A 17,173-nucleotide genomic window follows, 5' to 3' on the forward strand; every position below is an offset into this window, starting at 1 on the left:
TTTCAGGAGTGGAAGGGATTGCTGCTATTATGATTTGGTTTCATAAAATTGTAGAATTTTAGATCTGGAAGGACCTTAGGTTTCATTCCTTTGTTATATGCATGTGGAAAATCAGGCTTAAAGAGGTTAAGTGACTTCCCAAATTTCCTGCCCAGTGTCATGAAAATAACATAAAATTAGGACAGAACTGAGTTTAGCAAGTTGGTTAACCTCTCAGAACCTCAGTTTCCTTATCTATATAAAGGTGATAATAATGCTACCTTGTGGGATAAGTGAATACAAGTTCCCAGAACAGTGTCTGGGGCATGATAGGCATTCAATAAATCTCTTTTATTGAACTCTTTACTTCCTTAAGATTGAAATTGCAATCCATCTGAAAAGTTGTTGCTTTGAGTTAACAAATACTTTATAACTGGTGTTCTAAATATTAATCTATATTTGAGCTCTTTCATTCAGTACATATATGTATCTGTGTATCTCACGAATGACTTGATTCTGTTGAATGAAAGACCTCAAATATGTGTTTCTTAATCAGCCTGAATATACAAAACATTTTGCTTTACAGCCTGCATCTAATGTTACCATAATTAGTTAGTTCTTTTGTTGGCCTGGCAATCTGGGGCCCTTCCCAAAGCTATGCAAGCAATTTATGTTTTTTGTATTCATGTAGAGTGGACAGCTGTGATTTGGACTGGTTTTGTTTTTTGCGTTTTACATTTTTATGAAGCTTATTTTCCTTACTTGTAGATGTTAAAATTTGTAACTTCCAGCTCTGCACAGATACTTGGCTGCAGAACATCTAAGTCTGATGCAATATGCTGAAGCCACAATCTTTTTTTAATTTCTTCCTAGATAATTTTCAATTGCTCCTTGAAGGACTAGAGAGAACAGAGTAATCTGCTGTTATGTTTCCGTCCCCCAAATTCAACAATAAACTTTTTGCCAATTTTATTTTTATTTCCACACCTACCCATTATCTACACTTCCTACCCTTTGGACTATTTTGAAGCAAATTTCAGGCATTATGTTTCCCATAAATATACCTGAAAGATGAAGACTCTTTAAAACATAATTGCAGTGCCAGTATTACCACCTTAAAAAAAAATAGTTTTTCCTTAATAAAACCAAATATCCAGTTAATATTTACATTTGGATAGTTAAACCAAGTGTTAGTCAAAATGACCTGCAGGTGATGCCATTCTGCCAGCAGGTGGTGCTACAGAGGGCTTTGGGGAGGGATTTCTGTAGTTCAGGTGAGTAAGGAAAAGATTTAAACCTGCCCTGAAAATAGAAAATGCTTTTATTAATGGTAGAGAGATTTTTTTAAATGAAGTTAACGTGTTTTGGCCTTTTTGGAGATTATTATCAAACATTCTTGCTCTACAGTTCTTTTGGTAATTGACACATGGAATGAAATCAATTGCTAGTAGTTTACAACTTTTTTGGTGGGTGGAGGGAGGGAGAGTTCTTGATAGAGAAAAGTAAATAGGAAGTAACTATTATTTTGAGAAAGTGTGTTCTATGTTGTAAACCATACTATGTAAAATTAGGTTATGTTGCATTCCTTGTTTGTCAGCCTAAGACAGTAGCTTATTTTTCAAGCATTTAAAAAAAATTGTTGAAATCAAATTTGGATGGATTTTGACTGTAATTTAATGAAGTATAATACTTCTACTAAATCTCTTATTACTAGTTTTGATCTAGAGTGCTTGGAAATTGTTATAAAATCTCTTGTCACGTTCTCCAAAGGTCAAGTCTGCTCTTGATGTTATTTATTAGAATTTTTTGTGGCCTTGTTTTAACTCTGCTTTGTTTACTGTGAAATCTGTAGTTTCTTAGTTTAGTTTCTTTTGGGGGAGGCATATGAATGACTATAAACATCCAAAATAAAGAACTGTATTAGGATAAATAGTGACAGTTCTAGAAAATTTGTTCTGCTTTTTCTCACTGGACTTGATTCTTAAATCAATTGCAGGAATTATTAAAAAAAGTGAAATTTATTCCTGGAGCAGCACTGAATGCCATGGTTGAAATGCTAGACAGGCGGCCCTATTGGTGTATATCAAGACAGAGAGTTTGGGGTGTTCCAATTCCTGTGTTTCATCATAAGACAAAAGATGAATTCTTGATTAACAGGTAAAACTCTTTCTAAAATTTTTCCACATTTTAAAGTGAGTTGTATTTTTTTCAAAAATGGAAAAATAGTGGCTGTTAAGAACTCCTAATATATGTTAAATTAAATACTCTAAAATAATTTGGGGGGAATAAAATTCGAAAAGATCCTTTTATATGGTTGACATTTTGACAAAAACTAGATTTTTTTCAATATTGATGCTTAGAAGGAAAAGCTCTGATTTTTTAAATGAGAATTCGCTGTTTTTGGCTGGGAGCCTTGTGTGCTAGAGTAAGGTATCAGGAACCCAGAGATGGACAGGGTTTAGTGGCGGAGCCTAGAGTGTAATTTTTCTTGAGGAATTAGCGTCACTCTTTTACTCTGAGTCTACTCTCCCTTTCAGTAGAAATGGCATTATGCAGTTGTGTAGATAACTTTAAAATTTGGGGCCAGCCCAGTGGTGTAGTGGTTAAGTCTGTGTGCGTGGCTTCAGCAGCCCAAGGTTCCCCGGTTTGGATCCTGGGTGCAGACCTATGCACTGCTTGTCAAGCCATGCTGTGGCAGGCATCCCACATATAAAACAGAGGAAGATGGACACGGATGTTAGCTCAGGGCCACTCTTCCTTAGCAAAAAGAGTAGGATTGGTGGCAGATATCAGCTCAGGGCTAGTTTTCCTCAAAAAAAAAAAATTTAAGAAACTATAATATAGTTGAATGTACATAATTACATTTATTCTAGTGATGATTATATTCCCAGTTATTTATTCTTTTTTTCCTTAAGTTTTTCTTAAAATTTAGAAAGATAATTCATGGACCTAGTGAACAATTTAGAGTAGACAAGCTAATAGAGTAAAAAAATTGTTTTCAAATCTTACTCTAGACCCTTTTTTGAGGCCGTCAACAAGACTGACATGGTACCTGCTCTTAATGAGACGGTAATCTAGCTAGTTTGTCTTCTGTATAGGGAGACTTTGAGTATTATTGCTGATTTGGAAAGGGGAATTTTAATCATTCCTTTTAGGAATATATCCTAGATTTTCATTTTCTTTGAGTAATTTTGTTTTAATTTTGTTAATGGAATTTTTACTAAATTATGCTATAACGTGAGCAGAGAGTTTGAGCACGTTTTCATAAGTATTTCCGCATTTCATTGGTTGAGGATCCAGTGAAGTTTTGGAGGGCGTGGAGGCCAGCAGGTGATGGAGAGTTCAAGAGACTGTAGACAGAGTTGAATATCCCTATCTTGGGGTTCGATCATTTTTGTAAAAAGCTTCTACTTTTCATTGTCAACATTATCAGTATTTCTTTAGGTGGTACTTTTATGAATACATGTATTTAGGGTTTTTTTTAATGTCAGTTAATTTGGTGTTTTTTAATCACCTATAGCCACGTATTAGGTAGTTCTTAGTATCCTTTGTGTGAAAGTTCCTTTTCAACTTGAAATACTCTTCATTATATCACTACTTCATGGGTGATTGGACGCCTTATGGCAACATGGCTCAGAAGGAAGAACTAAAAGCTCTGCCTGGGCAAATATTGAACCATAAAACAGCTCATTTGCTTTATTCATAGAGGATGTGGCATTTAGGGCCTAGAGGGTTAGGTACGAAATGGGGGAAAGTATTTTGCAAGCAGAGGGATCAGCAGGAGCTGAGGACCTGGATAGGGGAAAGCATAATATGTATATAGGAACCATAATGGGACTGTAGGTTGTGGGAAGGGAATAGAAAGATAAACACCTAAGAAAGATTGGGGCAAATTGTAGTGAGTCTTGAATACCAAGCTAAGGAGTTTGAAGTTTTAAGTAGGCATGAGGAGTAAGAGTATGTTTTAGGAAAAGAAACTAGAAGCTGGAAACCAGGAAGTCATTGTAAGACTATTGTAATATCATTACAGTTTGGAGCTGAGAAAGACTCTTTGGCCTAAATATTGTTGCTTATGTTGTTCTTATAATTTAGAGCTTGGTCAGATATAAGCTGCTAATATTTTAATACACCTATTAAGAATTAAATTTGAGGGCCAGCCTGGATGCCCTAGTGGTTAAAGTTTAGCACATTCTGCTTTGGCAGCCAGGGTTTGGTTCCTGGGGGCAAAACCATAACGCTAATCTGTCAGTAGCCATGCTGTGGTGGTGGCTCACATAGAAGAAGTAGAAGGACTTACAACTAGAATATACAGCTATGTACTGGGAGCTTTGAGGAGGAAGGAAAAAAATGAGGAAGATTGGCAACAGATCTTAGCTCAGGGCAAATCTCTCCCAGCAAAAGAAAAGAAAAGAATTAAATTTGAGATAAATTTACAGAAGTATTGTGTAAAATTCCACACTGGAAAGTTTTCTTTTAAGGAAAGGTTTATAAGGCACTGCCCTTGTTCCTCATTCTTTTCAGTGTTTAGAGAAAAAGATTTTTAGGGAATTTCCTTGAAGCAATTGAGGTGAACCATATGTATACGTTAGTAAGTAGAGCAAACTATCTTATTTGGCCATCGTTTAATCACAACAATAAAATGGTACATAAGTTAGTTGGTCAGTAACCTAGGTAAAATAAATGTGGGCTGTCAGAGAAACACAAGCACATTTTCATTAGGTATCATTCATGTTTTATTCACAGTCAACATATTACATGGTTGTGTTACAGATTCTTTTCTGTGCATCTGCCATTGTGTTGCTTGCATGTATTTGTTGATTTCTGGTGTTGAAGTAGCAGAGATATACAGAATATTGGCCTACAGAAATGACAGACAAACTTAGTCATATTGTCTGTCAATTCATAGGTCATTTTCCTGTATACCATTTCTTAATGATGACTCTAATCCTCTTCCATTGTTGGGTCCTTTATGTGACATAATATTTGGTTTAAGAAAACAGATGTCAATTCTTAAGTATTTGTCAGTTTTTAAAGATAGCATGAGAAGTTATCTTTTTTCCTCCTTGATCAAATGAGAATCAGCTGCCATGATTTTCTGTCTTTCTCGGATATGCCTTTATATTGTAGTGAGTTGGTAACCATCAAAAGTAACAGCATCTCCACTGGAAATTGGTACCCAGTCCACATGGAGTTGCTGTTACACTTGATGACCCCATTAAGCATATCAGAAGATTCCTCCTGCTTTGCTTAGTGAAAGTCTGTACATTCACTTTTATGTATACTTTTTTCACAGAAGAAAATCTTGATCTATTCATGTTCTAAATAAGTTTAGAGACTGGTGGATTTGAAACTCTGATGTTTAATTTTGATTTGAATTAATGTTCTCATTTGTACCTTATAATTCTTACTTGTACTTTCGCAGGAAGTAATTCCATTTCTGACTTTAACAGTCATTGATCAGTTTTCTCAATCTTTAATACAATACCATTATAATTTAGGTGGAAATCTATTCCTAGTTAATAAAGACAAATACTTTTTAGCATAAAAAAGATAAAATTTAGAAATATTTGCTACCTAGGAAGGAAAAGAAGTTGTTAGTTAAGTTTCTTTCATCCTTTCAGATTATTGTAATCAATTTAATAGTATTAATACAATAGTTAACATATGCATTTAGGAAACTTAGCCCCTGATTTCTGGAAATAATGATAAATTTACTAGAAATAGGTAAGGAATTTCCTGTTTAATTTGAGTGTTAGCTTTAGCTACCTCAAATTTTTGCTCATGTTAATAATAATGACCTTTTGGTGAAAAAATTTGGTAATGTTCATTAAACAAAGAAAAATTTTTCCAAAATTGTTTTCTGTCACCTTTAAAACATAAGTGTAGGATTAAATTAAAATAGAATTTCCCCCCAAAATTTCATTGTGTTCTAGAATTAAATTTACTAAATAAATGTGAAACATTTAGCCTCTTACCTCATTCCAGTAACTTGCAGAAGAAAAGTTGTCTTAGAGTCCTTCATATTTTTGCTTTTATAAAGACAAAACACAGGACACAGTGGAATGACAGCAACACTTTCTTCCTTACCTAGCAATCTTAATGCAGCTTAATTTCCAATAACATGCTAAATAAGCCTTCAGCCCGCTTGATATCGAAGTTCAGAATGATTGGTTGGTGTTACAGTTGCTCATACTGCCTAGTGGATTTTCACGGATTGAAGCCTAAGAAGGGACACGTAATGCATGTGTTTTAGATAAGGCCCTTGCGTAAAGTACAAAGTTTTATGACAGAGTTATTGCTTTATGAAATACAGCATTAAAATGGAAGTGTAGAGATTATGTAGTGATAAGTGGTTTCACCCACTTTTATCAACAGTAATTTATACTGATCTTTAGGTTATAAGTTAACTGTGTGTTTGTGTTAAGTATAGGATATTAACAAAGTAAAGGGGAGAATTCTTAAATTTCCAGAGACAAATTTTGACTTTTTTCTTATATTTAATATCACTAAGAAATGCCTATAAAGTTGTTTGAAAAACATTGTAAAGCGTGATCTCAGTTTCATTATAAAAAATTACACTTCTAAGTATTTATCCTAAGGAAACAAGAGGACTAACGTCTCTTGTACAAAGATATATATATGTAAGGATGTCTAATGCAGTTGTTTATAAAGGAACATAATGATATAAAAAAGAAGAGATAACTTAAGTTACTTTTGGAAGAATGAATATGCAGCCATTAAAAATGGTAGCTTGGGGGCCGGCCCCGTGGCCGAGTGGTTGAATTCACACGCTCTGCTTCAGCGGCCCGGGGTTTCGCCGCTTTGGATCCTGGGCGTGGACATGGCACTGCTCATCAGGCTGTGCTGAGGTGGCGTCCCACATAGCACAGCTAGAGGCACTCACAACTAGAATATACAGCTGTATACTGGGGGGCTTTGGGGAGAGGAAGAAGAAGGAAAAAAATGGTGGCTTAGCTCCTAATGGTTGCTTGGTTCCCTGTGTATGAAAGTCAAATAGCTGTAGCCCGTCCCAACATTTGGCTGTTCCTAAGTTTTCGCTGTAGCACTGTAACGAGTATCTGTTGAGCACTTGTGCAGTATTTACTTGGATTTTTTATCCAAATTATCTTTTCAGATTTTGTTTGAACATTAAATTTATCTTTATTTTGCAACCCAGTTTAGTTACCTCAAGTTTGTAGGTTGTATGGGTGTGTTTATTTTTATTGAAAATTTTGTTTTTAAAACTCTCTGCCACAATTTTTTAGGATCATTCAGACTACCAGAGTACAGATCAGGAGAAAGCTTTCACTTTGTGTTGCCAATTCTGTGTATTTAAGTTTTGATTTGTTTGGATTGTAGCAATTTTTTTGTCTTTGAAATCTGCTTTCTTATTTATCATAAATTGTGTTCAGTTTTTATCCTTTGACTCTAGAGTTATCTTTAGTTTATTTGCCTGTTTTTAAAAATATAAGTACTGTAGTTGTCTAAGATCGCAGAATAGAACTGAGTTGTGGAATATGAGGCTTATTAAAGTACATTTAGTGCATGTTATTGTTGTAGTTCATGATACAAAAGTAAGGAACCAAGTCTTCCTCTAAATACTAGTGAGACTTGCTCTATTAATGAGACCTTCTTCTCTCCCCCCTTCGTGGTGGTTCATATTTCTTTTGGATACATTGAAAAAATTTTTCTTTTGTCTGGATTCATCTGCATATGTTAGGAGGGACCTAAAAATACTGGGTCATTTTCTTAATAGTGTGTAGTTTTATTTATGACAGCTTTTTTGAAATTAGATTTTTAAAAATATTTCCTTGGTGTAGATAACATCATGTGGTTATGTCATTTTTAATAAGTATTATTAGGTAAACTAAAAGAAAAATGAAACCAAGCAAATTTTGTTCCTCAGTGAAATAAGAGCCTTTTAAGAGTTTTTTAAAAAGTATATTTGCAAATAAGGTATATATAATAAAGTGCAACATTGAATTTCTTATATTGAAACAGTATATCGTATATCTAAGTGATTTACTAATATCTTTTTAAGAAAATGTAGCAATTAACTTCAATTTTAGTTAGACTAGAGGTGTTCGCCTCCACTTGGCATTTTACACTTGCCTTAATAACATGCCAGCTGCAAAATTGGAATCTTTCTTTGCTGTTTGTTTCTTTGCTTGTTAGTTATAGACTCACTAAGATGTTTGAGTATAGTTAAGTAACACTTAAAACATAATTCTAAAACTTCATTGAATTATCTGCTATTTAGGGATATAGAAAAGAATTTCATTTCCTTAGAGTTGACTTTGGCATTCTAAAATGGATCTGCAAGTGTCATCTGTAGTTGTAAGGTTACTGACTAAAATATTAGGAGTTTTTATAAGAATAAAATTTTTCACATGGCCTTCTTTCTCAGAGCTTTTGCCAGTGTTCGTAGAAACCGAATCCCAGAAAAATAATATGATGTATGCCTGTCAGTATCTATTAGTCGCAGGTAGCACCTGCACTTTGGACCTGGCGCTTGCTCTGTCAACACACTAATCTCCTGAGACGCCCTGGTGCCCTGACTTCTCGTCTGGCTCATGGTTTCGTTATGACGGGTCGTAAGAGTCTTTTTACCTTTGCTGAGCCAACCCCGGAGGATAGGAGTGTGAGTTCACGGTTACAGTGCTTGTCGTTAGAGAGGCTGAAAGGAGAAGTCAAAACAGAGTTGAATCATGATTTAGGAGAAACAATTTCAAGGCCTGGCTTTTCACTGTTTCTTGCTTATTAGCCTCATGATTTAAGGCACTTGAGGCACAGAACAGTTTATCTGTCAATTTAGCTCTAAATATGTTTTTCTGTGAATCCAGTTAGAGGGTGCTTGTAAACTGCTTTGAAATGTGTAATGTGTGGTATGCACATAAATGCTTGTATTTGATGTAATAATAATATTAACCCTTACATCTTTACCTTATTTTCTAAATTAATATCAAATTTGAACCATTTGATTTTACTTTGATGTTACTTTTTATCTGTTTATTTCCAACACATTTAAAATAGTTTTAGTTTTATTTTTCTGTTTACCTAACATTGTAATCTAATGATAACATTGTAAAAATAAAAAGGCAAAATGACACATATTTAGAATCGTTCTTTTTCATGGAAATTTTGTAATTGGTATCATGAACAGCATATTTACTATAATTGTTTATGTGTAAATGTACTTTGCTAGTTTTGTTCTTTTTTTTGGTTCTTTTCGAGTAATAGTATTCGGTTTGTTCAGATTTTCTATTATAGTCATATTTTCTTAACTGATAAGAAGTGCAAATTATATAAAATAGTAATATGTAACTAAATATTGTCATATAACTAGGTAGTTATTGCATGAAGATTTTATGGTCTCCTATCATAAAAGTTTATCTTTACTGTTAAAGTCCATCTGAAATGTGGGACTGCATTAGAAATATGAACTTGTGCCCATTTTAGCATTCTGTTTCTTTATAATTTTTTCAAAATAGATGCTGGTTGCATTATACTTTTTCAGTCTATCTTTTATAGTATAACCAACTTAAGTATTTCACATTTCAATTTGTAAAGCATATTTAATTTATAGCGCCCATTTGATTTTTGCTTCTTACAGCAGCTTTTTATAAGCACTTCATTTTATCTGAGTATTGTCAGGCCCAGAGAGGTTAAATGATTTGCCTGCATAGTCATGGCCACTGAGAGGCAGATCCAGGTTAAGACCTTAAAGACTCTTCTTATCCATCACTCTCTCCATTGACTCTTGTGGGCATACATTCTTAGTTATTTGCATTAATGGAGCATGGTAGAAAGGAGGATAATTCAAAAGTTGGCTTTAGTGTGTGTATTTTAATCTTTAAATATTAATATGGGTATATATTTTGGTAATTGGTTAACAAAATTAGCTGTTTAAATTTATGTGACTTCAAAGAATCAGTTTGAATAATAGCTAATGCTTACATGATACTTACTAATATGTTCCAGACATTGTTCTAGGCATTTTCTATGTCAGCTCAATTAATGTCCGTAATAGTTCTTGTAATGATACTGTTCTTAGTTGCATTTTATACACTGAGGTACAGAAATGTTGAATGCTTTGCCTAGGGTCACACAGCTAGTAAGCGATAGAGCTAGGAATTAAACTAAAGCTTTCTCGCTCCAGGGTCTGTGCTCTTGACAGTTATATACACTGTGACTCGATGGAAAGCGACTAGAGGAAACTGTAATGTCAATAAAGCTGTGATAACCAATTAAAAGTATGTATTCCTCTGAGAATATTTAGTGTAAATTTTTCCCTGAGTTTAATTTTCACATTATTTATAACTGTGTATCTTCTCAAAGATATGATCAGTTTTGGTACTTATTTGATATGCATTTATTGGTTTCTGTTGTGTGATAGGCGCGGTACTGTTTTACATGGGTCATTTCATTTAGTTTGCAGTCCTTCTGAGGGAGGTATCTAGGATCACTAAAATGTAAGTGCCTTAGGGCAGGAATCTTGTCTGCCTTGTTAACTGCTGCATCTCCAGTGCCTAGAGCAGTGTCCAAGACATTGAAGGTGCTCGGTAAATATTTTTGAACAAAGGAATTCTATTATTCTCATTAACAGAAGGGACAACCAAGACTTTGAGAAGTTTTAGTACTTGCGCATGGTCATATATGTAAAAAGTGGCAGAGTCGGGATGTGAGCCTGGATATCTGTTGTCAGTGTCTTTGCTCTAGTATGGCATTGTCTCTTGTGCAGATGGGTTTGGACTTAGACCTGTAAGCAGTGAGGAGGGCACTGGAAGTGTTTGAAGAGGGACTGGTGTGGTAAAGGCCATTTTAGGAATGCAGTGCTTTCAAAGATGTGTCATGTCAATTAAAGGCGTGAGAACAGGGGAAAGTCAGACCATTGCATCAATCTAGTACTGAGGCAGTGAGGTGACTGATATAGTATCAGTGAGAACAAAGAACAAATTTGAGTAATACTTCAAAAGTAGAACTGGCAGAATGTGTTGGTTTAATTTGGGCAGAAATTGCGAGGGGGGAGATAATGAAGGGGTTTTGAATATAGGACCTGGATATAGAATAGATAGAAATAGAGAAATCAATAACTGAAATAGGGTTACATAGGATCAGTTTGATTTTTTTTTTTCTCTTTTTGCTGAGGAAGATTCACCCTGAGCTAACATCTGCTGCCAATCTTCCTTCTTTTTTTATGTGTGAGCCACCACCACACTTGGCCACTGACAGATGAATGGTGTGGTTCCGTGCCCGGGAACCGAACCCAGGCTGCTGAAGCGGAGCACGCCAAACTTAACCATTAGGCTACTCAGGCAGGCCCAGTTTGATTTTACTTATATTAAATTTAAGATGACAATAGTGGTCAACTAAGCAAGTAATTGAAGATAATACCACTAAGGTTTGGGGAAAAAGATAGGAAGAAATATCTTGGCAGATGAGGGAAAATGTCATTATTTCTTAATTTTAAAATGTTTAGTATTAATCACAATCGTTAACTGAATTCTGCCTTTCCCCCCCTAAAATAGCCAAACCATCGAGCATATTATTAAACTGGTGGAACAACATGGCAGTGATGTCTGGTGGACTCTTCCCCCTGAGCAACTTCTTCCGAAAGAAGTCTTGTCTCAGGTAAATTTCTATTTGTATTTAACAGCCTTTGGTGTGTTGCGTGACTGATTGACAACATGAGGATTCTTGGGCATGAAGAAGTGGCTACGTTATCATGTAAAGTTAATGCGTCTGTTCGCTGTAAGTTAGGAGCTGGTGCAGTCAGAGAGTAGACCTTCTGTAGCTCCAGAAGCTTGGTATTTCGTGTAGCAGTAGAGTGTGAGGGCTGTTTGCTGTCTCATCGAGGGCCAAGATCTTAACTGATTTGGTTGACTAAGTGGATGTAATTGTGTCTGTGAGAGCACACTCCCTAAGCTTGGTACAGCAGGACTTCATAGCATCTGAGTTAGAGTTAACTGATTGCATCACACACCAGGGAGTCCAAGTTGGAAGATAATTTCTAGAAAATAAAAGCAGTTTGTATTTACATTAATCATTGTGTAATTAAATGGCCACAGTCACTTTTACATGCAGATAAGTCAGTTGTACTTAACTGTGAAATATTTTTTAAATGTTTTAAATTTTATTTTTAAACGTGAATTTAATGGTTATGTTTCATTTTCTTAAGACTTTTTGGTGTATTCGTTGTAAATATCGTGATCTTGGCGTAGTTAAAATGCTTTCACATTACCTTACTAGGTTGGCGGTCCTGATGCCTTGGAGTACGTGCCAGGGCAGGATATTCTGGACATCTGGTTTGATAGCGGAACTTCATGGTTTTCTGTTCTTCCAGGTAATTTTAAAGAATAGGCTAGATACCAATCAAACGGTTTTGAAATACATAAATATTATGTATAAGCATATTTTTAGTGATTATTTTAGGTTTAAATTATTTTTAAATGTTACATAGATTAAGCAGTAGTTTTTAAAAAGATGTTTAGTCTGGTTCTGCAACTTGCCTTCTTAGTTGAATGTGATAATCTTGCCAAAATTTATCAATTCAGCTAAGTTAAACAAATTTAGTAATGAAATGATTTCTCAGTTTTTTTTTCCTGATTTTGCTCTGATAGGATTTTTTTTATAGTTAGTTTTTTCCTTAATGACTGCCATATTTCAATCATAATCTTAGAGGTACTAACAGTTTATTGTTCCCTCTAAACATTACTCTTTTAAATTTTCCTAACAGTGAAAGTTGCCATAATAGAAATACTAACTTTTTGCCACATCGTTAACGGCTACTTTTCCTGGATTTTTAAAACTCTAAACTTACTACTGCCCCCATAAGAAAGTTCCAAATTTTTCTTTTCCTAAAAGATCTATTCAGCAAAGAAAAAGGATGAAAAATAAAAAATAGGCAGAAAAAAATTGGCACCGTTCCTGCCTCTTGTACGCTGCTGGTGGACTGTAATTTGGCACAGACTTAACCGTAAAGGATTTTAGCATTATGCACCAAAAGCTTTGAAGCAGTTGTCTGTCCTTTGACCAAGTAATTCTACTTACAGGAATCTCTCCTGTAGAAATAAGTAGACCTGGGTGAAGAAGTGTGTGCGAGGATATTCATTACAGTGTTATTTCTAATGGTAAATTTTGACACAATAACATGATGTCCATCTGTAGAAAAATAACTCAAGCGATACAGCATACATTCATATGACAGGATGACAGGCAGCAGTTGTCATGTTTTTGAAGAATATTGGTGAGAATAGGGAAGTACCATTTAAGAGCATGTTAAATTTTAAGAAGTGCAGAATACGAAAAAAGTAGGATGCAGACAAATTATCTTGATTTGCTAACAAATTCATGTAAACGTTGATGTGCATAGACAAAATACTGGAAGGAAATATACTAAAATAAATTGATTATCTCTAGGTAGTGGGAATATATGTAATTTTATTTTCTTGAACTTCTTAGTATTTTACAAATTTCTTAAAGTGAGAATGTTCTTTTGGTGTTAGAACAAAAAAATCATTACTAAAAATAAACTTACTAAGTTGGGAAGTAGTCCCCGTAATTAAGTATGTGAGGTTGTACGGTAATTCTACGGTAACCCAGCACTTGAGTTTGACTATGCTTTGTATTTCTTACCATCCAAGACTAGACTTCTCATCTTCATTTCAAAAGTTCCTGGAAGCTTTACTTTTTCGTTGCTTGCCCAGAGTGTTGCTACCCCAGAACTTCCCCCCTCCATCTTTTTCTCCTGGTTTCACACACCATCTTGAAAGGCTGTTGCTTGCAGGAATTTTCTGGGATTGCACTTCCTTTTCCAGGATGATATTTTGCTTATCTCCCAGTTCCAGCAATTCACTGTGTATGAGAATGAGAAAGACGTGGAGACTTTATGTATTAGCTGGTTTGTTGTGCTATTATTAATGAGCTGATGTCCTCTTGTTTTATTAGGGTGTTACAACATATATTTCTAGATCAGGATCAGAGACCATGTATTTTAAAAACAGTTTAGTATAACTAATCATATTTTTGCAAGTAATCTTTGGAAAAATATACCCGGAAGAATGTTTCTTAGTTCTCCATCAGGAAATATCACAGTGCCTTTTATATCTTAATAATAATTAACATTTACTGAATGTTTACTATGTCCTAAGCATGTTATATTATTTCTTTAATCTCTACAACAGCCTTATAAGGTATGTAGATTTTGGTGTTATCCTCATTTTAGTGAAAAAGAAATGGAAGCATGGAAAGGTTAAGCTAAGGCCCATAACTAGTAAGTGCCACTGCCAGGATTTAGACCCAGACAGTCTGAATCTAGCCCCTGTGCAGTCCTCAGATTGCTTCTATTTTGACTACTCTAAGTCCTTAGGCAATGACCAGCTTTCTTAAAATTAAAAATTTTAGAGCTGGCAAAGATTTTAGAGATTATTTAAACCCCTTGTTTCTTATGTGTGTTAATCAAGTCTTGGAAGCAATGATTTCTCTTAAGATGACAGAATTTTAATTTGATTCCATGATTATGGACTGTCAATGATCATTGCACGAGGTCAGAAATAAGCATTTTTCAGAGACAAAAAGAGTTTGGGGGCATTTTCTATTATTTCGGTATCTGCTTTATCAATATTATCTACAGGAATGGATTTCCACTGGCATTCTGTTCTTAAAAGACTTGTTAATTATTGCTATATCCAAAATGTGTTCACCAGTAGGAAGTTAATGTTTTGGGCGGGATGGAGTTTGAGTCCTGACATTATAAAAGTTAAATGCTTACAAATCAGTAGAGGAAGATGATAAGTAGGATATAAATGGAGCGTTCCAGATGTTGGGCCTAAAACATTTTGTTCTCATTGCATATGCATTTATCTTTTTATATTATCTTAGACTTTCCTCACTGCATAGACTAGGCTAAACTGTATTTTTGCCTTGATAACACCCAACACAGTTATTTTTTTTATTATTATTTTATTGAGGTCATAATACCTCATAACAGTGAAATTTCAGTTGTACATTATTATTTGTCAGTCAACCTATATATGTGCCCCTTTACCCCTTAGGCACATCTCCCAACCCCCTTGCCCTCTGGTAACCACTAATCAATCTGTTCTCTTTTTCCATGTGTTTTTCTATTTTCCACATATGGGTGAAATCATGTTGCATTTATCTTTCTCTGTCTGGCTTACTTCGCGTAACATAATACTCTCAGCCATCCATCCATGTTGTTGCAAATAGGGTGATTTTGTCTTTTTTTATGGTTGAGTGATATTCCATTGTGTATATATACCACATCTTCTTTATCCATTCATCAGTTGATGTGTACTTGGGTTACTTCCTTGTCTTGGCGATTGTGAATAATGCTGCAGTGAACATAGAGGTGCATAGGTCTCTTTGAATATTGATTTCCAGTTCTTTGGATAACTACCCAGTAGTGGGATAACTGGATCGTATGGTATTTCTATTTTTAATTTTTTGAGACATCTCCATACTGTTTTCCATAGTGTCTGCACCAGTTTGCATTCCCACCAGCAGTGTATGAGGGTTCCCTTTTGTCTACATCCTCTCCCACATTTGTTATTTTTTGCCTTGGTAATTGTAGCCATTATAACGTGTGTAAGGTGATATCTCATTATAGTTTTGATTTGCATTTCCCTAATGATTAGTGATGTTGAACATCTTTTCATGTACCTATTGGCCATCTGTATATCTTCTTTGGAAAAATGTCTGCTCATATCCTCTGCCCGTCTTTTTGATCAGGCTGTTTGTTTTTTTGTTGTTGAGTTGTATGAGTTCTCTGTATATTTTGGAGATTAACCCCTTGTCAGATAGGATTTGCAAATATTTTCTATCGGTTGGTGGGTTGTCTTTTTGTTTTGTTCCTGGTTTCTTTTGTCTGGCACAGAAGCTCTATAGTCAGGTGAAATCCCATTTGTTTATTTTTTCTTTTGTTTGCCTTGCCTGAGTAGACATCATACTCGAAAAGATCCTCATAAGACCAATGTCAAAGAATGTACTGTTTGTATTTTCTTCTAGGAGTTTTATGGTTTCAGGTCTTACATTCAAGTTTTTAATCCATTTTGAGTTAATTTTTGTGTATGGTGAAATATAATGGTCTACAGTCATCCTTTTGCATGTGGCTGTCCAGTTTTCCCAGCATCATTTATTGAAGAGACTTTCCTTTCTCCATTGTATGCTCTTGGCTCTTTTGTCAAAGATTAGCTGTTCGTAGATGTGTGGTTTTATTTCTGGGCTTTCAGTTCTGTTCCATTGATCTGTGTGCCTGTTTTTGTAGCCGTACCATGCTGTTTTGAGTACTATAGCTTTGTAGTAATGTATTTGAAGTCAGGGATTGTGATGCCTCCAGCTTTGTTCTTTTCTCAGGATTGCTTACTATTCAGGGTCTTTTCTTGCCCCATAGGAATTTTAGAATTCTTTGTTCAATTTCCATGAAGAATGTCGTTGGGATTCTGATTGGGATTGCATTGAATCTGTAGATTGCTTTAGGTAGTATGCACATTTTAATTATGTTTATTCTTCCTGTCCATGTGCATAGAATGTCTTTTCATTTCTTTATGTCATCATCAGTTTCTTTCAGTAATGTCTTAGGGTTTTCAGTGTATAGGTCTTTTGTCTCCTTGATTAAATTAATTCCTAGGTATTTTATTATTTTTGTTGTGTGTAAATGGGATTGTATTCTTAACTTCTGTTTCTGCTAGTTTGTTATTAGAGTACAGAAATGCAACTGATTTTTCTAAGTTGATTTTGTACCCTGCAACTTTGCTGGAGTTATTGATTATTTCTAGTAGTTTTGCCATGGATTCTTTAGGCTTTTCTATATATAGAATCATGTCATCTGGAAACAGTGACAATTTCACTACTTCCTTGCCAATTCGGATACCTTTTATTTCTTTTTCTTGCATAATTGCTCTGGCCAAAACCTCCAGTGCTATGTTGAATAAGAATGGTGAGAGTGGGCACCCTTGTCTTGTTCCTGTTCTCAGAGGGATCAGTTTAGGTTTTCTCCATTGAGTATGATATTGGCAGTGGGTTTGTCATATATGGCCTTTATTATGTTGAGGTACTTTCCTTCTATACCCATTTTATTGAAAGTTTTTATCATATATGGATGTTGGATCTTGTCAAATGCTTCTTCTGCATCTACTGAAATGATCCTGTGGATTTTATTCCTCCTTTTGGTATT

The 17,173-nt window shown here is 34.9% G+C and overlaps 1 protein-coding gene and 2 non-coding genes across 3 annotated transcripts in view; 1 reads left to right on the forward strand and 2 right to left on the reverse strand.

Moving 5' to 3' along the window:
* IARS2 (isoleucyl-tRNA synthetase 2, mitochondrial) overlaps positions 1-17,173 on the forward strand; it is a 65,648-nt gene that overhangs the window by 26,111 nt on the left and 22,364 nt on the right. Inside the window, exons 12-14 of the mRNA XM_001488053.7 lie at positions 1,976-2,136; positions 11,508-11,610; positions 12,229-12,322. Of these exons, the coding sequence (XP_001488103.3) occupies positions 1,976-2,136; positions 11,508-11,610; positions 12,229-12,322 (358 nt within the window). The remainder of the gene's footprint in view (positions 1-1,975; positions 2,137-11,507; positions 11,611-12,228; positions 12,323-17,173) is intronic.
* On the reverse strand, positions 4,807-4,916 carry MIR215 (microRNA mir-215). Its single transcript, NR_033066.1, has one exon. It is a non-coding gene; the product is annotated as a microRNA mir-215 (primary transcript).
* On the reverse strand, positions 5,111-5,195 carry MIR194-2 (microRNA mir-194-2). The gene has a single exon (NR_033065.1). It is a non-coding gene; the product is annotated as a microRNA mir-194-2 (primary transcript).

Source organism: Equus caballus, chromosome 30 (genome assembly GCF_041296265.1).
Source record: "Equus caballus isolate H_3958 breed thoroughbred chromosome 30, TB-T2T, whole genome shotgun sequence".
Lineage (NCBI taxonomy): Eukaryota > Metazoa > Chordata > Mammalia > Perissodactyla > Equidae > Equus > Equus caballus.